Genomic DNA, 14,165 nt, shown 5'->3' with positions numbered 1-14,165 from the left:
GAGCAAGAGCAGGATGCCTGCCTCCTACTTTAGAGGCTAAAACGTGCTTCAGTGGAAAGCCAGGATGTAAACTGACAGGACTTTCATGGCTGGAAGGAGTCATAGCACTGTTCCGAAAATCTTGTCATATAGAGAAAGGACACGCAAAGTGATCAAGGGTCTGGAACATCCTGCCATTCCTAGAGAAAAAGTTAGGGTATTTGGAGTACTTGTTCTGAGCCAGCATGGCTCTACCTATGTTCTTAGAAAATGACTGGATGTGGATATAATATTAGGCCATGGCTTAATGTTATGCAAACAAGCCACAGGAAGTCTTAAACCTATACATGCCCCCACTTTCCTTTCCTCCTTCTGTGTTGTAAGGTCAGAAGCTTCTACTTCCACTTTAGATTATGGCAATCCAAGCCCTAACTATGGTTAGTGAAAGCAGGTCAGCTTCACAAACTATGATCCGAGGCAGACTTTCAACAAATTCACCCTTAAGAGTCACCACATTTCATCTAGACTTGGATATCACAACACTTGACCTTTAATTGAAAATGGAAGAGTGCTTCTAAACTGGCCTCACAGCTACATGTCAAGGGTAGGTGCTGCATGAGAGCCTGAAGTTCATTGTGCCATCGTCTCTTAAACCTGGCTTAGGATTGCATCTGAATAAAACCACCTTAAACAGTGGTGGTGCATGTCCAGTTTGGCAACTAGAGGGACAAATGGTCCATTCCATCCCTCTGTTCACATGGTGGCAAACCAGCTGTCCACAGGATCCCTCAAGCAAGACGAGTACAAGAGTTCTGCCTGCCCAGACCCCTCCACAAATGGTGTATGCAGCCATGCCTCCTCTGGTAAAGGAAGCAGCGGCATCTACTGGCACAAGAGAGGGGAAAGCAGCTCATGAAAGGCCTATTGCAGCAGAAAGGAGACAGGCAGAAGAAGGGTTAAAGTACTCCTTTCCCTGCTGCTTCCCTATTTCAAATCCACCCCCTTCTGAAGCTGCCCTTTCTTAGATGGAGTAGCTGTGAGGGATTTGTCATAACTGTTTGCATGTTAAGCCCTAAGAAACACAAGGCAAATGAGATACTGTTTTTTCAATCGTTGGTTCAATAAAAAGTAATTGAAATGCATTTTCAAATTATGCATAGAACCTTTTCAGCTTATTTTTGCAGCAAACATGTCTAATATGGCAAAGGTGGATGTCAGTCCTGCTGAAGCCAAGATATTTCTGAACAAAGAGGCGAGACAGTTTAAGCTTGGACTATAGTTTATGGTTGCCTGAAGGAATCAGGTTACATTAGAGGTCCCTTCAAATATCTACAATTCTAGGTTACACAAGCCCCCAGAGTGGTTTAGGCAGTAAATGCTGACCCCCGACACACACCCATGATAGGTTCAGAAGGACAACAGTGTAAGCCCCCCTCCCCCCACACACACTTCATTTATCAGCTGCACTTACCCACCCCCCTCTGGGCTGGCCCTTTTCTCACCTTGTAGCTACTGAAGGTTGCACAGATTAAAAACAATTGTGCACACAACAGAAAAAAACCAGACTCTCTCCTAGCTTTCTTGCAGGTACACAATTTCTAGATTTTTTTTTTCCCAAAGGAAAGACATTACAGTAAAATCTGCCTAAAACTCTGACATATGTATTGATTATGAAATTATATGGGTGTTTTGGGTGGTGTTTTGTTGCTAAGAGTAATTGTCATTGCTTTTGATTCCTTCTCTAGTGCTTGATGGCATTCCTGGCACTTTATTTGTAGAGTCACATTAAAAGCAAAGCTTAAGAGAAGCTAAGTTCCTACACTAAGTAACTTACCACCTAAATTTTGACAGGGGAGGGCAGAAAGATGGGAAGAATGGGAAAGAGAGATGGGAAGAATATGTGCAAACGTCTTTATATATATAATCTTTGCTTTTGTAGGTTGGTTGGGGAACAAGGGTGCAAGCCTATGCATGTTTAGACAAATGTCTTCTAACTCCCAGCATTCTCCATCCAGCATGCTTGGGAATAATAGGGTGTTTTTTCTATCTGAATATGCATGAAACTGCATCTTAAAGGGTAAATCAATGGTGATCTCACTGGGCAGCGCCTAGGTGGACAGGATCCTAAGGCTGCCCAATCATGGCTGGTTTTTAAAGCGCAGCGCCTGTGGCCATTGCTAATATATACCCTAAGAGGATCTGACAACCATGCTGGGCATGTTATATAAATTAGGATGTGGCTGAGCACCACCCAGCTTTGTGAACAAGAGGTTATTCTTGCCAAGGCAAAGCCATTTGCTTTTTGAGAGAACAGCTACTGCCATTAGACAGCAAACTAAGGTACACAAAGGAGATGCTTATACTGTCTGCCCTGTGCTCTGCCTGGCCTCCCTCAGAGAGGTCTGCATTTACGTGCTGATGGGCAGCTACCCTTCACGCTCCTTTGGGCAAAAGGGGAAGGGAAAGGTCGTCAGTGTGTAGGGAGGCGGCTCAGGGCTGAGCTTCTGGAGACCTCGTGGTAAGCGTTGCGCAGCAGCACGTAAGGGAAGCAGGTCTCCAGCATGTCAGTGGTCAAGAAGGACGACTCCTCCACAAGCTGAAAGAGACACACAGGTGATGTTAGAGACAGGAAGCGCTTGCTCACTTATCTGACACTGGCAGCAGACACACAGGTCAGGGCTGTGCCTCCTGGGTGTTGAAAATACACAGGTTCAGCACCCAGGGCCATTCGGGACTCTGCCTGGAAAGATTCTGTTTTCCCGCAACCCAGAAAGAAGGCAGTTTGAGGGAAGGAATGGATGCTTCTTGTGGAATCCCAAATCTGGTAAATATGTTTTGTAGGGCTGTTTTAGAAAATGGGGTTTAAAAACCTACAAAACCTGTTTTGCCAATGTGATGACAGCCAGGCAAAATGTTCCCTATTGGAAGTGAAGCCAGACTCAAACTACTTTCAACCATCTTTAAAACTATTGTGCATTCTCACTGGATTGTGAAACTATTCCTTGTCTCTATGACATCTACCTTTCCCTAACTTGAGGGAGATCAGGAACCCAGACCTGGCCGACTATCTCTGTCTCCGGCATGCCCTGGCCATCAGCACTGCTTGTTTTCCCCTTTGTCCTGCGAGCAGCCCCAAGGCAGTGGGGGGTGTTGCCTAAGGTGGTGTCTCAGTTCACCCCTCCAATTGGAGCAGCACAAACATCATACCAACCAGCTCATTCACACACTCCAGATTGAAACATTTGCATTTAAATTGCTTTGCTGCAGAAGCTGTTCGCCCAGTGAATATCAATCCCACCCAGGAATCCAGGCGCTCCCTAGCTGAGCCGTCTCCTCCCATCAGCAGGAGAATCAATAACCATCTCCTCCTGCCATGGGAGCTCCTAATGGAGATGCATCACCCAAGCTGCTTCTGGTACTGACATGTGGCCTCCTGCGCTTCTAGGGCAGCTCTCTCCACTGAGCCAAGATGCCCAGGCCAATGATCCTAAAACCAACAGGAGGCAACAAGGCTTGACCTATTTGCCAGCGCAGCCCTCCCCTCCCCTCCTCTTCACACAGGAGAAGGCCACATCAGTCAGCCTGCAGCACACAAACCCATCCAGACTGGCCTTTATGAAATTAAGATGTCAACCAGTTCCCTGGATCATCACCTCCTCAAGTCCCCAGGCCACATGTTGAAGCTTCTGCATCCAGCAGCCCCCCTGTAGTCCCCCATGCCATTTGGCTTGGATCACTTGCCTGAGCTATGTTAGCTGTATTCATTGCTAGTGTATTACCGTCAAGTCGCCCCCAATTTGTGGGACATTACTGGTGCATTAAAGCCCACTCCTTCATGTCCACCAGTTTCCCCCTTCCAGCTACAGTTTCAGGTCATCTTCCCCTCTCCGCCGTGTGAAGCCTGGGTTTCAGCATCCAGGAGGGCCCTGTGGCGCATCTGGAGATTTCACTTAACACTTGGGCCTGCTCCTCAATCCACCCTGTATCACCAAGCACTCCACCCTTTCTTTGCTATTTGTGAAAGGAAGAGGAGGAGCAAGTTGATGTGCTGGGAAGGATGGACAGGGAGACAACTAACTTGCATCAAGGAGGATATTGTGCTTTAGGTGGGTGGCTTTAAAGCAGGGTGTGCTTATGGAGGAAAGGGTGTCTCAGCAGTTTATGTACAACACACACACACACCCACGAAAGGATTCTGATGATGAGTGAGAAGAAGCCAACCAAGGGGACTCCCCATGAGAGAAGCAGGAATGGGCTGGTTAATTCTAGGGGATGTGCTCTGTATTTTGGCTTCGGTATTTTAGGGTGCAATCCTATGCATGTTTAGACAGGAAAAAGTTCTGACCACTGGGAAATGCTAGGATATATTCGAGGTTTTCCCAGCTAAGCATGCTTAGGACTGCACCTTTAATCTGCTTTGCCCTGTGAAGGTTTCCTTTAGTATAGTCATCTCTGCTGCATTTTGTCCACCTATTACAAGTGCTCCTTTGAAATAATCTTTCAAGTTGGGCCAGAGGAAAGTCAATGTCCTTTCCGCACCAGCCCACTAAGGCCATCTGGAAGCATGGCAAGCCCTGAATGCTATCTGCTGTCTCATCTCAGAGCAGCCCCTCCAGACAAGCCGCACAAGGTGAAGCAGCAGCCGGGAGAACTGCCTGATTCATCTGCTTTTGGGGCCCTCTTTGTGCAGTTGATGACTCCCCGTAGCCCAGAAAAATAGCTTCCTTCAAGAAAATGCTTATCTTCCTCTCCACAAGGAGGGGCAAAGACAGACTTAATATAAAAAGAGAAACTAGCCTGAAAGGCCCTCAGCCATCCTTTCACTGCTGAGATGACAGGCATGCACCTAGCAAATTGAATGACAGTTCACAAACCTCCCCTCCCCTCCCTTCCCATACTTCAAACATCCTTTAAACAAACAAAGAAACAAACCAAACACCATGTAAATCGTCACACACATATCTATTGTGGCCTTATTAAAGAAAACCTTTTGCTAAAAGTGTAAAATTGCTCTGGCGATGGGGCGGTGGTTTGTTAGGACATCACTGAGAATATAGGTGGCACTTGTCACTTTGTACTGCCAACTTACACATAAAAGTTGTAACCCTATTTGTTCCCACCCTGGATGATCAGTGGCACTTTTGGACTGCGTGGGATGAAGGTGGGAATTAAATATACCATCAGTTTCTGGATGCTACAGTTCTGTATGCTCCCCCCAATTCATTTTACTATAATTGCGCTACTTTCTTTGGCCCACAAGCTACTCTCAATAAATATGGCTTAGTACATTCATAGGCATTCCTAGGCATCTTTACTCAGGAGTATGTTACTCTAAATTCAATGGGATTTACTCACTAGTATTATGCTTTGGACTGAAGCCTTAAGGAGCTATTTATACAGTAGGATTTATACATGTGGCAGCACATACACAGAATTAGCCAATACCAAAGACAAGAACCTAATCAGAGCCCTACTGGATCAGACCAAAGGCCTATCTACCCACCATTCTTCTCCTACAACGGCCAACCAGAAGCCCAAACAAAGCCCACAGTGCAGCAAGAATGCAAGAGGATTCGTTTACCCTAGATATATACACATGGGCTGAATGCTGAAAGAAAGAAGAAACCCCCTACAGATCCTGTACAAGTCCTACAGGTCTGGGACTTCAGGATTACCATGCTGCCTTCAGCATGTGTGCTACCACCCAGCCCTGGCCAAAGTAGGGAATTACCAGGAGACTGGATGGGGAGACTTCTTTGCTATCAGTCGCATCATCCAAAAACTCCATTTGGCTCAAAAGAAGGATGACATAGGTTATATACAGAAATTCAATGTAAAATAGATTGAACCCAGCAAAAAAGACTAACAGAAAAGATTCAAAAGGAAAAGGGAATGGGGAGGGGAAAGGGGAAAAAAAAGCCAGAGCAGGTCTGCTCCTAGCTAGAGAACTGTCTCACTTTGAACTCTCAAGGAACTGCAACTGACAAAATGCTCAAGTGTTCTAATGTGGCTTCCATTCTAGTCTATTATACAGGAAACTGTTATGCCTGACTCCCCAGGATCCTGATATAATAGAAATATCTATCAGCTTTCTCAGGGCATTCAGGATAGGCATGACTCCTCTAGGCTCCAGATAGGCATGACACGGCCAAATACTAGAATAATCAAACTATCTCAGGGTATGCATGATAGGCTTAGCTCTCCTAAGCTCTAGCCCATTCAAATGTCTAGTAACTGCCTCAGAGAATTCCCCTCGGAAAATGGAAAGAGCTTACCAACGGCTAATGGGCAAAGATTGCCTAAAAGGTGTAAATTAAAAGATAAAACTTACTGCTAACCAAATCTGCTTCTGTATATCGCTTGCTCAACTGCATATGTGATTCTGTAACTCCCCATTGTCACCATTGTTCTGATTTTTGTCAAAAACTGATTGTATTGTTCCCATTTACCGAAAGCTCACTGTGAAGCTATAAAAACCTCATTCCAACTCTGCTCAGGGCCGCATTCTAACCATGAATGTTGGTCCCTGCAAGAAATCTTGCAGGTCAATAAACTCCTCTTTATTTTACCATCCGGTCTCTGGTCTCATCTGCAAAACCGCGGGTTACAACAGAAACACCTATCCAAGCTCCCAACCCCATACAAAACTTACCATATGTATGAGTAGTGAGACGGAGTCCCTGTTCTTAGCTTTCATCCTATCAACTTCTTGCCCCAGCTGCAAGAGGCTAGCAGAGGCCAGCTAGGAAAACAAGGGAGAAAAGACAGAACTCAAATCAATTTGCCTGGTTGACAGCAGTTACAGCTGTGAGATTTAACTGGTACAGATTAATCAAGAGTTTAGACTGCAGGTTGAAAAAGCATACTGGTTAAGTTGGAAAAGTCACAAGGCTTTGTGAAATACACTCTTGAATGCTCCAAAAAGCACCCTTAAACAAAGGAATACAATACTCAAGGAAAGAAATCTTTTGTGTCTCAAGGGAGGCACACAGCTGCATGCAACCTTGCCCCAATTTGCTTAAAAGGAAACACAGTGGGGGAGGCTGCACTCAAACTTGGCAAGCTAGCAAGGTGGGGGTGGGGTGTTTAACCCTCAAGCTGTTTTTCCATTCAAGATTGCTTGCCCCAAGGTGCTTTCCTCCCCTTGTGTCCCTGTAACTTCTTCCCTATAGATAGGGAAACGATTTAGGACAGAATGATTCCAAGTAGGAAAAGGCTACACAACCTCCCCCTCTGCCTCCACTGTGTTACTTAAGAAGGCAGCATTCCTTTGGTTGTTTATCGCTTTAAAAGATTTTTAAGTATGTCAGGAGTAAGTTACACACAGTGATAAAATCCCTATCAAAACACTGTAGTGTAAAGTAGTTGTGTCTCTTCTCTCTGTACTTTGAAGCCAGTCATTGCTATTGTTGGGAAAATTTGGGTAAATCCTGTCTGAAAAGCATTACTCCTGTGTGCCTTTGCATTGTGGGATCAAATCCTGTCTTCCTTCTCAAAACCGAGCTGTCACTGTTTAAAATGGCATTCCCCCACTCCTTTCTCTCACCTTTAGCTGTAGGCTACAGTAGGCCATTTTAGCCCAAATATCCATTATAGTCATTGTTGGAATTCAGTTTACAATAATCTTTTGATAGCCCAGAGGGCTTCATGTGCCCTGATCATGCAGAATGTTTAGAGTCGAGATAGGGGTCTGAGCTTATCATGAATAGTTTCTAGTGGCTTGAATTTGCATGTCTGAGCAGACCTGGAGATGGGTTTAAGTTACTCAACTAAAGTGTCAATACTAATCTCATTGTTACAGTGTGATTGACTGACATTTCTTTATCTGTTCTGTATGTGATGACCTCAGAATCTTATTGTAATCTCTGCATTCTGTCATCAATTGCCCTGTACCTGGGAGGGTATAAATGCCCTGTAATGGTATTGAAGCTTTGCAGCGAGTTCATCTCTGCTAGCCCGGTAATTGCATTATCGTGAGTCAACCGCGGGAACCTGGGATAGACAATAAAGACGCGGAGGTTCATAACGATTGATCTTTCCTACGACCCCGAGTTTTATTTCCTCTTCTCAAATTGAGATTCCGGGATTCTGACACTATATTGCAAAAACAAACTTCGGGCAATCAACCAGCCAGACAACTGTATACATGGACAAAACCAGATTGCCAATGGAGGAATCAAATAAACTATGCAATTCAAAGTAGAAGATGGAAAAGTTGTATTCTCACTGCCAAAGCATGGTCAGGAGATTGTGGCAGTGCTCCTGAACTCTTCATATCAAAAATCAGAGTAAACTGGAAAAAGATCACTAACAAATGCATAGTGTGCAATATGTGTGTAAATAATGTTCTTGAGTAAAGTCCACTTAAAGACCAGATTTGCATTATTTACAACTACTACAAAGAGATAAAAAGAACTATTACAACTAGTATTACAACGGTCCTGAAAGAAATTGGTGTGTCTCAGCACTTCATGCACAACCTGTACTGTGGACAAAAGCTACCATTAGGACCAAATATGGAAAAAAAGAATAATTTCCTATAGTAAAAATGTCAGACATGGATGTATTTTATCTCTTTATCTGGTCAATCTGAATATAGAACATATAAGGAAAGCTGGAGCTGAATCAGAGGAAGGAGTAAAGAATGACAGAAGATTGATCAATAATTTTAGATATGCAGATGATACCATATTACTGGCAATGAATGAAAGCAGCAATGAATTGAAAAGACTCCTGATGAAAGTGAAAGAAGAAAGTGCAAAAGCAGGACAGCAGCTGAACATTAAACAAAAATCACAACTTCAGGGTCAACAATGAAGACACTCAAATTGTGAATTAATTGATGACTCAACCAAAATCAAACAGAGACTAATGCCAGGAAGTTAGAAAATGACTGGGACCTGGAAGGGCAGCAATGAAGAAACCAGAAAAGATCATCAAGTGTAAGAGTGTTTCACTAGGGACCAAGGCTAAGTTCATCCACAGTATGATATTTCTGATCACTATGCATGGGTGTGAAAGCTGAAGAAAGCAGACTGGAAGAAAATGGATGTGTTCAATAATGTTCCTAGAGGAGAGCTTTGTGAATACCCTAGAGTTACAGGATAAAATCAAGCCAGAACTTTCCTTGGAAGCAAGCATGATGAAACTGAAGCTGTTGTACTTCGGGCACCGCATGAGATTGCCCATTCTAGGGAATGACAAAAACAGAAGATGACTAACCATGATATGGCTCAATTCCATAAAGGAAGTTAACCTTGAATTTATAAGAGCTGAGCAGGACTGTCAAGGACAGGATATTTTTTAGGCCATTCATAAGGTCTCCATAAATCATACACAACCTGATGGCTTTTAACTACATTCACTTCCCAGTTTGCCCTTGAATTGCTTTTGGATTAGCACTCTTAAATTTCTGGAATTCCATTTAGATACAGAAGTTAGTATTTTTAAATGTCATTAAGAAACTACCATTCACTGCCCCACCCTCTACATAGCTGTAATTAATTGTAACTACTGACCAAACTAATGACTTGAGATGATCTGGACAAAGGTGCAAATTAATGGAAGAATTTATTTTCTTTGAGATGATTTAGATGAGAAATGAAATTGCTAATTTTGCCTTCTGTGAAATGTAAATGAAACAAAGCATTTATTTCTAAATTTGCTTGTATAAATATGAATTAGCATGTGTAAATTTTAGCTGATTTGTATCCTATAGACACAGGTTCCAAATAATTTAAGTGCCTACTAATGAACCTGCATCTGTTGATAAGAAATTGCTTTGTTTAAAATTTTGGTAATAGGAAAAATTGAACCATAGCTCTACCTTAGCCTTGCAAAGAAGATAGTGAAAGTTACTAGCTCCCATCCCACACACACACAAAACCTAAGTTGCTAAGAGGTTAATAGACTACTTTTCAGTAGAAGATAATCCTGCCTTCAGTAGAAGGAAATCCCCTCTATCATGGCTTGGCTAGAAATACATGCTGCTGGCTCTTTAGGCTACCTTAAAAATGTGGTTGGGTGAGGTTCTACAAAATGAACTGGCAGAGAGGGGACCTGGGAACCTTGCCCCCAGACTGCTGCATTTCCATGCTGGTTCTGAAGGCTTTCCTTTCTCTGAAAAAGCAAGCAGGCTGGTGGAAGAGAAATGGAGCCCTCAATCCTCCACATCCCTTCCACTCACCTGTGTGGAATTAGCTGCTGCTTACCCCTACCAGGCAAGTTGCTGAATCTAAGACTTCACTATCTACTGCTGCAGAGTGGAAACTCAGCAGTGAAAATCATCCACATAAGGGGGTCAAGACATGTGCCTTTCCCACACAGTCATGATTAAAATAATTAAAATGTCTTTCCTTTAAACAAAGCACTCTTTTAAAAGGCTTATGTGCCAAAGAGAAACTGTCATCTTCATTTCAGAATCCTCATAAAAGCACCTTTCTTTTGTGTAATATGTAAATTTAAAAGCAAAGGCGTATTTAATTGGTTGGCAGCCTCAGCAGGCGCACAGCTCGTTCCAGAATCCAGAACAACTTACAAAGGAGACTGACTCCCTTCCAACTAGGAGTTGCCCCCCTTGTCTTGGTCAGCCTCCTGTACCTTTAAGCTGTGCATGACAGGCAGAAATTCATCTGAAGTGTTTTTCCTTCACTATGCCTCCCTGACATGGAAAAGACTATGCTTGTTGAATTTTTGCCTGCTGGGGGGGAAAGGTGGCAGCCATCACTCCCAGATCCCAGCCAGTAACTCTGCAATGCACCCGACTGACTAATAATTGTGTTTCCTTTACAATGAGCTGCAAGGAAACATTTCACTGGGCATCAGGATAGTGGGAATACAAACTGCCACTGTGTCTAATCAACAGATAAATCATGCTGACTCCCACAGGCCAGAAATAAGAAAGTGATCATGCTTAGTGGTGCCTCTATCCATCACTCACAGCCAGCGGGATCAACTCTTCTTGCAGTACCAGCCATGGGACAAGACAGTTGTGCACTACGTGAGCAGCCAGAAAGGTTAAGCAGGAAGGAAGCTGTCTGGCAAAGGGGAAGGATTTGCAAAGCCCTGGGAGTAGACAGGCAGTTAAACCCCACAGAAGGGTCAGCAGGTATCATTAAAGCTGTCATCTCCTGGGAGCTCAGTGTGCGGTGGTAGTGATGTATGTGTGTGTGTGTGGTGAGGGGCAGCGGTATGTGAGTGCCTGCACAGGGGGCAGGGAGTGGGGTGTGTGGCCTGCCGACTTCAGAACGCCCTAAGTGGATACTGTGGCCATCCTGCAAATTCTCTGCCTACTTGTTTGGAAAACAGCAGTCCAGGCTGCTGGCTGAGAGGGGGCCAAGTATGGAAACTAGGCTGCATGGTGCCTTCCTTCCAAGGATCAGGAGGAAGCTAGCCTTTGAGTTTAGCATGTTGCCATGCATGACTGGGATGCCAAGCAGGCCAAAAGGAAGAAGAGAGTTTCAAAACTTTGCTAAGGGTTTAAATAAAGGGGCGATCAGTGCCATGAGGAGGAGAACACAGTTCAAGTTCAGTGCTGCACAGTGATCAATGGGGGAGAGGAGTTACAAGGCAAAACAAAAAAGCCTCCAAAAAAGAAAGATTAAGGGACCAGCTCTCAGTGGAATGCAGGATTGCCAAAGGCAAAAGCAAAGGCAGAAACAGTCAAGTGTCTGGCAAGTCACGACACATCCAGAGTTGAAGACAAGATCAGGAACTGGCAAGGATCAGATGTTGACAAGGCATGATAGGACCAGAAGCAAAGGACAGATACCTGGCGAGGTGGGGTTGGTCCAGAGCCACAGCCAAGTCTTGAGGCAGGAGCAAGAGCACCAGCAGCCACCACTAAGGCCGTAGGATGCTGTGACAAGCACAGTGATGCAGCGCAGCCTTTCAGAGCATGTTACAGAGCTCCCAGCTGCACTGCATGGGCTCCACTCCTGGCAAACACCTACAGCGATGCTTCTGGTCCTGCAGGCACTTGCAGAGTGAAAGATGCTGCTCATCATCAGCTTCAGATTCTGACACCTGATGTCAGTGTAAAAGATAAGCTGATGCAAGCCATGTTGTTTATTGATACAGCTTGACTGTCTGTGGAATGCAGGTGCTGATTGTTGATGTGTGTTCCCTCACAGCTTTTGCTGTTCCCAATTGATCCTGGCTCAGCCATTCAGCAGGACTGTAACACACTGCTATTTGTGACTGAAACTGGTCTTTTATATTGAAACATTTTGTATTTTAAAAACTGCATATATGCATGGGCATGTATTATATACACAATGCTATAAAGGTATGAAATGTTTTTATCGTTATAATTTTTAAATCTATGAAATCTTTTAAATTTTTTATCAAATCATTTTGCTTGCTTATTTTAAGAAAGCTATGAATGTGGTACCAAGTGGAAGTGGATTTTTCTCATATCCAGAACAAACAGATACATGAAGATTTTGTAAGAGTGAGTGACCACATTTACGAAAAATACAATACTGAAAATGAAAGAGCCTTAGGAAACTGTCTACCACATGTTTGTCCCCCTAAAACTGTCTCAGTCCTTCTGCAGCAAATGAAAAACAGGCTACTTTCTCAGTTGGTAGTTTCACTAGCAAGTAAAAACCCAATTTTCTATAAAATTGATCAATAGCAAAATCAAGGAAGCAGGCAAGTAAATGATTTTGGTATTTGCTCCTTATAGACATGAGATGATAAGACTTAACATCGACATCTTAGGAATCAATGAACTAAAATGGACAGGAATGGGTGAATTTAATTCAAATGACCATCAGGTATACTACTGCAGGCAAGAATCCCTCAGAAAAAATGGAGTAGGCTTCAAAGTCAATAAAATATAAGGAGAGCCTGTGTGGTGTAGTGGTTAAGAGCATGGGACTGGGACTCAGATGATCTGGGTTCTAGTCCCCGCTCAGCCATGGAGCCAACTGGGTGACTTTGGGCCAGTCACAGACTCTCAGCCCAACCTACCTCACAGGGATGTTGTTGTGGGGAGAAGATGGAGGAGGAGAATGATGTAAGCTGCCTTGAGCCCTTTGTAGGAAAAAGGCAGGATATAAACGGAAAAAACGGAAAAAGAGTAGGAAAAGCAATACTGGGATAGAATCTCTAAAATGACAGAATGATCTCAGTTCGAATCCAAGGCAAACCATTCAACATCACAGTAGTCCAAGTCTACACCCCAACCACTGGTGCTGAAGAGGCTGAAGTTGATCGGTTCTATGAAGGCCTACAACACCTTCTAGAATTAACACCAAAAAATGATGTCCTTATCATCATGGGGGATTGGAAACCTAAAGTAGGAAGCCAAAAGATAACCGGAATAACAGGCAAGTTTGGCCTTGGAGTACAAAATGAAGCAGGGCACAGGCTGGCAGAATTTTGTCAAGAGAATACGATGGTCATAGCAAACACTCTTTTCCAACAACCCAGGAGACGACTCTACACATGGACATCACCAGACGGTCAACACAGAAATCAGATTGACTATGTGCTCTGCAGCCAAAGATGGAGAAGCTCTATACAGTCAGTAAAAACTAGACCAGGAGCCGACTGTGGCTCAGACCATGAGCTTCTTGTTGCAAAATTTAGGCTTAAATTGAAGAAAGTAGGGAAAAGCACTAGACCACTCAGGTATGACCTAAATCATATCCCTGATGAATATACAGTAGAGGTGACAAATAGATTTAAGGAATTACATCTGATAGACAGAGTGCCTGAAGAACTATGGATGGAGGTTCGCAACATTGTACAAGAGGTAGCAACTAAAACCATCCCAAAGAAAAAGAAATGTGAGAAAGCAAAATGGCTGTCTGAGGAAGCTTTACAAATAGCTGAGGAAAGAAGGCAAGGGAGAAAGAGAAAGGTACACCCAATTGAATGCAGAATTCCAGAGAATAGCTAGAAGAGATAAGAATGCCTTCTTAAATGAACAGTGTAAAGAAATGGAAGAAATCAATAGAATAAGGAGGACCAGAGATCTCTTCTAGAAAATTGGAGATATGAAGGGAACGTTTCATGCAAAGTCCTCCAATGCCACCTGCCCCAGAAATGTAGTGTCTCAGCAATTATGAAGAAGCCCTTTTGCTGGGACTTTACTTTCTAAGGACTTCCCTTTCCAGAAGCGGGTGGGCAACTTGTCCTCCACATGTTTTGGCCTACAAGTCCCACCATCCCTCACT

The 14,165-nt window shown here is 43.7% G+C and overlaps 1 protein-coding gene across 1 annotated transcript in view; it reads right to left on the bottom strand.

Annotated features, from left to right (window-relative positions):
- Nucleotides 1-1,240: 1,240 nt before the first annotated feature.
- NCKAP1L (NCK associated protein 1 like) overlaps nt 1,241-14,165 on the bottom strand; it is a 76,532-nt gene continuing 63,607 nt past the window's right edge. The window contains exons 30-31 of the mRNA XM_044443207.1: nt 6,632-6,721; nt 1,241-2,575 (exon numbers count right to left, since the gene is read on the bottom strand). Of these exons, the coding sequence (XP_044299142.1) occupies nt 2,450-2,575; nt 6,632-6,721 (216 nt within the window). The 3' untranslated portion in view covers nt 1,241-2,449. The remainder of the gene's footprint in view (nt 2,576-6,631; nt 6,722-14,165) is intronic.

The sequence above is a fragment of the Varanus komodoensis genome, unplaced genomic scaffold (assembly GCF_004798865.1).
Source record: "Varanus komodoensis strain SLA01 unplaced genomic scaffold, ASM479886v1 scaffold41, whole genome shotgun sequence".
In the NCBI taxonomy this organism is placed as follows: domain Eukaryota; kingdom Metazoa; phylum Chordata; class Lepidosauria; order Squamata; family Varanidae; genus Varanus; species Varanus komodoensis.
This window is presented reverse-complemented; position numbering and strand designations above follow the sequence as displayed.